The following is a 9,280-nucleotide window of genomic DNA, read 5'->3' on the forward strand; positions in this document are numbered from 1 at the left end:
GATGCTATCTTTAACCTCTGTTGACATACAGCGGACAATCAGAAGAAGCCACATTAAAAGTGCGTCAAACCTTGTGGTCTTTCTTAATATTTATTTGTGGAAGAAAACTGAAAACACCACAGTTAAATGCATAATTTAGTTTCTAGATTAATTAGCCCGCCATTCGAGTCAATGGTATTCTTACAGGTCAAGTGGTGAAGTTTCTTTTAGCAGTTTATCTTTTTACATGCAGTCTTACTTTCCCAGCTTCTGGATCACCTCCTCTCCGCAATCATTGTTGGTTCTTTATATTTCAACTTCTTTAAAATGCTGTTATACTTCCAGCACCCTTGCTCAAACCACACCTATCTTCAAACTTGGCTTTCATTTTGGCTCTCAACTACACACCTGTAAAGTTTTGTGACTGCATCTTTTATGGTTGTGACAAAAGCTAGCCACAGACAGACAGTCGGATGGACAGACAGACACAGATATATAAACAACTGGCAAAATACTCAAATCCTCTTCTGTGGTAGTTCCCGCTACAGTAGATGTCTCCAGGACCACATGAGCGCATGATGTCACACAAAGACGCAAAGACCACACAAAACAAACAAAAAACTGGAGTAGAGGAGATACAATGCACTATATGAGGCTGACATGGACATTGGACATTGTACTTGCATAATGACAATACAGTTCTCCAAACTCGATCCTTCCACTGACACAAGGACTTGATAAGCATGAATTAGCAAGTGGTTTGCAGGACCAGACTGGGCTTTGTTGAACAGGAAGTTGTTGAACTTTGTGGAGGTTGCAATGTTATGATTTAACAACCCAGTCTCATGGCAGTTTGTGAAATGGTCACAATGGGACACAATGGTGATGATGGTCCCCACGAAATGGGAACGTGACTGTCATGGGGCTAGCCCATGCCTTCATTTAAACCGGGGGTAGCATGTGGTATCATGCCAAGCTAACCTTAGTATGTGCAGTAGTAGGGGACGGTTAGTGTGAGCATTATCTCATTTATTTCAGTACTTGTCAAAAGACTAGGAATCATAGTTGGATAAAAGCAACACATACATAATTCATTTCAGTTTTTATTTTAGTTTATTCACCTGTTCTCATTACAAGCAGGGATCTGGGTCGAATTGGCAAACAGGAAGCGATAGAGTCTGGAGTAATTTATAGAGGGGAAGATCTGGAATGGCCCAAGTGTCAGCCTTTGCAGTGGGGTGTACAGAGTGCATAGAGTTCTGTTTTGAGAAGCTTGTTCAGCATGTAACATTTCATTTTTGATGTTATTGTTGATAGAGCGTGTATTCATGAAGCCATAAAGGTTTGGGAATGCTGAATTAACACAATGGTGTTTGATTGATTTCCAATTAACTTTAGTGTGTCTTGTAGGAGGGGCTTCTGCTATAAAGGAAAGAGGCCGAGGCTCCTCTGGAGGAACAACTTTGGCCGGGAAGAGTGCAGTTGCTAGGGCCCAAATACTCAGGGCCTGATTTAGCCTTTTTATTATTTTGTTATGTATTAGTTGGTGATGATAATTTCAATAGTTAGTATTTAATTTTCATGGTTTGTTTATTTTTCAATAAGTCATCCTTGCATTTGTGACTGCTGAGGAAATAAATCAAAGCACCAGGTAAAGAACTCCCGAGTCCATTCCTCCTTCTTCCACTATGGGGCTAAACATTACAGTGACCATTTCACAAACTATCATGAGACTGGAGAGCCTAATCTGGGGGACAACAACGGCTGTCGGCACACAATCCGCTGTCTCTGGGGGAAGCAACAACGGGGATATGAATCGCCAGACACAGCAGATGGTGACAACAATGGTTGCCGGGACACGATCCGCGGTCTTTGGGGGATGCAACAACGGGGAAATGAAACACCACACACCGGCAATAACAACAGGACGAACTGCCACATGCGGGACGTGCTACAACAATGGGACGGTTGTGCTTAGGAGAAAAATAACGTGGAAAAGAACTGCCACACGCGGGACACAATCCCTGGTCTCCGGGGAGAAAGTCCTGTGTAGTTTGACTCATCCACCACCCAAACCAACCTCCTTACGCGGATTTTTGGCTTTTCAATACTACTCGCTACCGTAATCGTGCTCTTATCATGAAAGATTTTTGACTTGCGGCCTTTGGTCACTCTTTGTATTTCTACCAGTTACGACCAAAGAGTGATTTTTGTTTTATATGCATCCATTTTTAGAGGCTTAAGAAGAAACAAGTGTAGTAACACACTTACTACATTTTACTTATAAAATAAGAATGGGACCATATGACCATGTTTTTGTAGCATAGGCAATTTATTATTAAAGCTGTAGTGCGTAACGTTTTGATATTAATATACGTCCATTACATTCAAGACATTGCAAATGAGTTGCTACGGAGCTAATTACTCTCAGCTCCACACATCTCTGTAATTCTCAGTATGGCTTTGTTCAGAAGATTGTGTCGTCCGGTGACTTTCCCGTGCAGAATCTCGAGTGAAAATAATTATCTCATCTGAAGAGTCCATCATGTTTTTTAATCCTCCGTGTCCTCCTTGGCTACAAGCAACTATGTGGAGGAGGGGTGGGGTCAGGTGCGCGATCACGTAAGGCTTGTATCATGTGGACGTGCCTACAGTTTTGTTGTCATTACTTTGAATTCCTCATGGGGTGACCGAAACTACGCACTAATAGCTTTAAGGTCAGTGCTGAGGAAGTAACACTGTTAATGATTGATGTACAAATAAAACTCATAGTTGGTCAGCATCCTCTTTGACTATCATCATCATCAATTTAATATTTTTTAGCATGTATTACTCTCACGAATGATTCAGTACATTTTGCAGCTTGTAAAACTGTGTTCTAAATTAAGTTATATTACCCCTCTATACTGTAGATATAAATATAGTGCTAGATTTGCATTATAGGCTTTGACCATTGTCACTGAGGTATGCTTTTGATCACGTCAGTTTTACATAATACAGCTCTGGCAGCCAAATAGTTTTACAGCCTTTCATTTGCTATTCACACCAGGGTAGCTAGGCTCGTGGTGAACGGGTGGTTGTATCATTGGGTTTAACAGGTTAAAACAAATGTTAACAAGCATGATCACGTACGTTTTTAGCCCAATTTCACCGTCTGAACACTAGACTGTTTGTGTGTCCTGGTTGTTTCCTTTTCTTCCAATTGATGCATGCTGTGTTGTGGGTCTGCTGCCTTTCCTGTTCCATTCCCCCTCCTTTCCCCAGTGTGTCTGTGTTGTCTGTCCACCACTTGAGGGCGTCCTAGAGGTACACGGTCTACCAGCTCAGCTGCACCACATCACCATCATCTGTCTACCAGCACAGCTGCGTCTCATCACCATCACCACCACTGCAGTATTTATACCCGGGCTGACCACCTCTTCAGCGCCAGTTCGTTACATACTCCCAAGTGGTAACTAGGCCAGTCACGTAGTATTGTTGCTCCCTAAACTTTGCTAGTTGACTAAACCTTGTTTCTTTGTTCCGTCTCAGATGCTGAGTTCCGTCTCTGCTCTGTGCAGCTTCCCCGGATTGGATTCCCACCTACACCTTCACCGTTGCCTGTTCCTTGGTTATTGTGTGTTTTTTGGATTAAACCTTTTTTGTTACTCTTTTTGTGTTCCTGTGTTGTTCTGTGTCCGGGTCAGACTGAAACCCTAACATGCTGAGATAGATCAGAATCAGAATCAACTTTATTTGCCAGGTATGAGGACACATACGAGGAATGTTTCTTTGGAACATTGTTGTTCACAATGCGCTTACACATACAAAACAACACACTAATATATACACACTCGAAACAGAAACAATTTAGAGGCAATGATGCAATGAGTACATGAGGAGTGCAAAGTATGCAGGAGTTAATTGTGATAGTTATTATTTTAAATGCGGAGTATAGTGCAAAGGATGCTGGAATAAATAGTATTAGGTTTTATATTACAACATGAACAGTACGAGCAATATGAACAGCTCTGGAACAGAGAATGAGAATGATGAATAAATATAAATAAGTGAGATATGAGAAAGAGAATGATAAACAAATACTAAATAAGTGGAATAATAAGTGGAACCAGTAAACAAGTGCTGTTTCGAGACAGTGTTGCTGGGTTATTGCACAGAATCCTGACCGAGGATTGCTGTTTGTGAAGCTGTTTTCCATCTTATTAGCATAGCTCCTCTTAGCTGCTTTGATCTCTTTGGTCAGTGTGTTCCTGGTTATACAGGACTCTGTCCCCACTTCTGAAGGCCTCCTCTTTGGACTGACTCAGAGATCCAAAGCTGCACGTGGGAGAGAGAGACAGATTGGATAGATTTAATTCTAACCCTGAATATATACAGGTAAATATAGCCTATCTGATATATTTAATGTTTTGGCAAAACCTGTGCTCACTGATGAGATTAACTGACCTCTGATGAATTTAATCAGAATCAGAATCACAATCTGAAATACTTTATTGATCCCAGAAGGGAAGCTCTGTGTTGCAGTTGCACAAATAGTAGAAATATCAGAGTAGAAATATAAATAAAGAAAAGGGACGCAAATCAGAGTTGAACCCTGGCCCACTGCGTTGAGGAGTAAACCTCTATTTATGGGCTATATACTGAGCTATCTGGGCGCCCTAAATTAAATATCTTGACAGCTATTGCATGGGTTGTATTGAAATTTGGTACAGACAGTCTTTTCCCCTACAGGATGAATATAATAACTTTGGTAAATCCTTAAAGTTTCATCTAGCGCTACAATAATGTCAAAATGTTGATTTGTCCAATAGTTTGGTTAATGATCAAATATCTACAACACTGACTTTTTCATCAGTTTCAACCCTGTACTCTGTGTTTAGTGCTAATCAGCAAATATTAGCATAAAATCATGTTTAACTGAGATGGCAAACATAGTAAACATATCCAGTAAGCAACTTGAAGGGGGATGAGGCAAAAATGCCACTTGTTAGCAAAATTACCACAAGACCATCTTGCAGAGGGATCACACCAGCAGTAAATCGGGCCACAGGCATAAAGTGGAGGGGCCTTTCTCTTACCACATCTATCTTTAAACTTTAATTTCTTCATCTTGATCTCAACCACACACGCAAAGTTTCACGCCTGCCCCTGCACGGTTGTGACACTATCGCAGTGACAAAAATCTGACAGACAAACAAACCCCTAGCAAAGTATATTACTCAAATCCTTTTCTATGGTAGTTCCTGCTACAGTAGTCAACTTAAATGCGTGTTTCTCAAGCACCTTTCATTTCATGTAAAGCCAAAGCGCTTTATGTTAAAAACTGCATAGGCTACACACTAAAACAAAGCATCTGTGTCAGAGTTGTTTTTAAAGGTTTAAGGTAAGGGAAGGGAGGACCCAAACTCAGAGACGGGCGGGCAGGCAGGAGAGGATTTATTTTACACAAAAATAGAATGTTCACACCAAAAGAGGGATTCAAAGAATGCAAAGTCCAAAATCCAAATATCCAAAAGGTCCAAGAGAAAAGGTAACAATAAAAAACCAGGAGCACAGAGGTAGGGAAAAACAAGAACAAAACTGAAACCATAACATCATTAATAGAAATAAGAATGCAATAAACACAACTGGATTATCCAACATTTGTGGACCCAACTGTTCTGTTGTTTGTTCCTTCAATATACATTTAGTATACAAAGTATACCCAACATCTTCAAATGCAAACATTGAATCTGTTTTAATTTTTTATGATTATTTTTTGGTTATACCACTGGTGTAATTTTTTAACCTCATGTTTGACTGAAGCAGATTTGTATCTGTGTGAAAATTTCCAAATTGGAATCATTTTCACCTGAAACAAATCTTACTTTTTTTAAGTGGTTGAGCAACACCCCAGGGTAATTCAGTGACCTAACAGCCCATGTGGTTCCAAAAGGATGACTTCTGTCTTATGACAGAAATGGCAGCTAAACCTAAGGTCTCAATGACTGAGTTGTATCTATAGTGGATAGTGGATATCTTTTAATGTTTTACATAGTATTTTATAGCTGCTTCTCACACAATGTGAACATCCTGTCCCTCAGATGTGTCCTAATTGGTCTTTTATAGCTTCTCATGGTCTAATGACCAATCTATCATGGGATCATCCTGTTACTAATAAACAGAGCATTGCAAAAAAGGAAATGAGGATTAGTCAGGCAGTGGTAGATCTGTGTCAGTGTAACGCCTCAGCTGCATTTGAATGAAAAAAACAGCTAATGACCTAAATAATAAAAAAAAACAACGGATGTTCTCATCCTGCTAAAAGCCCTTTTGTATGTTCACCTGTCTCAGGACACACATGTGAGACTAAAAGGGGATGTGGTCAAGCAGTTCAGTTGGAACACTTCTCTCTAATTTTTGTAACCTTCAACAGAGTGATACTTGGTGAGTTCCCACTCCTAAACTTCCTTTGTAGTGATTTTTTTTTTAGATACAGTTTCACTTTGAAAACTTACGGCTTTTAAGAACAATTTATGAGGGTGACGTGTCATTGCTAGACTGATTAATGAAAGACTGAATGGTTGAACAAAGGCTGAACAAATTGTAGAATGTGCATGAAACCAAAAGCATCAAAGACCAATGACGCATCTGATGTAAGATGTTGCGTAGGTGGGAGCATTAGGCAACAGCCTTTCTCACTGTGGTCCTACCTCACTGATCTACATTACAATCTTACAGTGTTCAGCCAGACACAGTTTAAACCCACAGAACTTTATTTTAGATTCTAGTGGTAACCTCAAAGTTCCCAAAGCCACAATTGTGTGAGGCAGAATTTTGGGACATCTTAAACATTTCAATTTACTGGAATAGTGTTTCACTCATTGTAAAAAAACCTTTTTTTTAGTTTTGATGAGGAGCAGAGACAAAGTGATACAAAATAGTGTCAGACAATGTGAAAAAAGATTATTTTCCAACCTTAAGAGAGGGAAATGTGTTCTATGGGTTAAAGTAATGATTCCGCTTTTTTGGAAATATGCTTATTCTTGCTGAGCGTTGGATGAGAAAATTGATACCACTCTCAAAGTGGTATCAAACTTCTAATATAAATCCAACAAATAAGCATATTTCCCAAAATGTCAAACTTTTCCCAAGTTTGGAATTTATAAACTTAACGAGGACACACTTTCAGACATGTGAAGCTCTGTACACTGTTTAGTATCGCAGAAAGCGTGAAGACTAATTCTGATATCTGTGCTGCAAACACTAAGCACATATTCTAACTATGAGTAGGTATATGCATGAAAAATGAATGAAGTAGTTGCTTTATGGCTTTTTAAGATGATGTTTATCTAAAGTGGGAACCTGATAACATACAGATTTTAGTCATTGTGGCACTTTATGTTTAAATAATTTGTTGTATTGTTGCAGATTCTAAAGCAAATATATAGTTTTTATGACGTACAACTCTACCTTAATAGTTACATTCACATTACATTTTCACAAACTGTGGATAACAACAAAACACATAGCTTATTACAAATTATTATAATTGTAACATATCAGTTATGTCAGTGTGACAGCATCAGAATGTAAAAAATGTGTATGCGTAACACTGCCTATAATTACACATCTAGGTAGCATATATTGCTTTTGTGAGACAACAATGAACTTAAGATGGTGTGCAAATGTAGGTACCCGCTCATGCACTTGCGTCTTGGGTGGAGGGTGTTGCATGCACCACATACACTTCCTGGCGCCTCACACAGAAAGTCCCTATCATTTTCAAGACATAATCGTGACATCTCTGGGAAAACTTTTTCTTTACAGTGGCTATCACGGCATTTGCTAATGTACAACTGTAGCCATTTTTGGCATCAACCCATCCTTTTCCATTATACCAGCTGTTTGTAAACAAACTCTCTTCAGCTTTTTAGGACATACTGGCTTCTTTTCTCTAAAACTGTCATATGTGGCTGTGGCCAACTCCAAAGCATATCTTCTCCAATGCAGACGGAAAGCCTGAATGTGTTGAAAATAGGTGCTTTCGGTGTTAAAGAATTACCACCAGTGCTCCCAGGACAAGCAAACACAAACAGCACAGCTTCTCTAAGGTAGTCCAGCATTGGGCTCTGCTTCACAGTGCAGCTTCTAAAAAAACACAATCTCTCAGGTTTCTGTTTTAATTACATCTTCACCGATTCTGATGTGGAGTCCAGTAGAGCCAGATAGATGTCAGACCTGAGAAAACGTGGGTAAGAGTCCCTCTCCATTAGCCCGTAGACGATCTTCCGGGCATCGTCAAAGCACTCTGTGGTGGTCGTCTTCATGTTCCGCCTGATCAGCTCTCTGGTCTTGTGATCAATGTTGATCTGAAAGCAAAGAAAAAACAATGCAGATGTTAAAAAAGTAGTAGCAGGGGTGATACTTATTGCCTAAAGGACTGTAAATCTGTCTGCAATTAAACACCACTGTGCTTACCTCTCTCGGAGCCTCAGCTTGAATGTAGCGTTTAAAGATCTTTTTGGCCCTGGAGGACATTCTGAAGGAAGACTGGATTTTCTTAAAGTCCTCACAGACCAGCCAAAACTCAATGTTTTCATCACTAAACTCTGACTTCAAGAAGGCATGGAATATCTTTATGCCATCTAAACAGATATGAAAAATTAGCAGTTAGGTAGCGTTGAGGCAGAATACTGACAATGAATTTTGACTATGGGACTACTTATTGATTAACTTACATTTGGAAGACAGAAGTCTCTCGAGTGAATGTGACCACTGGGACATCTCCTCAAAACAAAGCCTGAAAAACAGGAGTGCACTGTCACTCACATGTGCAACAAATATGCCAACAGTTTAGATGTTCAGTTTCCAATGGAAAGCTTTTCTTTACTTACCCCTCAATGTTTTCAGCTTGAGATGATTTGCACTGCAGCCGAGACTTCAGGTTTCCTCCTCTGGTCAACCAAAACACAAACCAACAATGGTTATTTTACTAACATGTTTAACACTTACTACTAAAAAGGTTGACCATCAGCATCAGTTGTGATAAAATATTTACCTCTTCTTGTTATTAATGTCCATGGTGAGTTGCTGCAGCTCCCTTGATGGTGATGCGACTAGACTCGGCATGGCAACAATGCTTTGTGCGGGGGGGTGTTGGGCTGCTCCAAGAGCGTTGTGAGATCTGCGACTGCCGCTGTGTCTGTTTGATGAATTTGCTCAGTGTCAACTAATTTATGTACAGCACATGTCTGAAATGAGGTTGGTTAGTAGCGTCACAACCTCATGCTGAACTAACCACAGAAAAAGAGGAAGTTGA

General features: G+C 39.8%; 1 protein-coding gene across 1 annotated transcript; it reads right to left on the reverse strand.

The window, feature by feature from the left end:
- Positions 1-7,394: 7,394 nt before the first annotated feature.
- LOC116699520 (regulator of G-protein signaling 21) lies at positions 7,395-9,245 on the reverse strand. The gene is made up of 5 exons (XM_032532162.1): positions 9,020-9,245; positions 8,856-8,915; positions 8,700-8,761; positions 8,440-8,606; positions 7,395-8,330 (listed from the first exon to the last, which is right to left on the reverse strand). The coding sequence occupies exons 1-5, from the start codon at positions 9,088-9,090 to the stop codon at positions 8,145-8,147; spliced, it is 546 nt and encodes a 181-aa protein (XP_032388053.1). The 5' UTR covers positions 9,091-9,245; the 3' UTR covers positions 7,395-8,144.
- Positions 9,246-9,280: the final 35 nt, after the last annotated feature.

Source organism: Etheostoma spectabile, chromosome 12 (genome assembly GCF_008692095.1).
Source record: "Etheostoma spectabile isolate EspeVRDwgs_2016 chromosome 12, UIUC_Espe_1.0, whole genome shotgun sequence".
Taxonomy (NCBI): domain Eukaryota; kingdom Metazoa; phylum Chordata; class Actinopteri; order Perciformes; family Percidae; genus Etheostoma; species Etheostoma spectabile.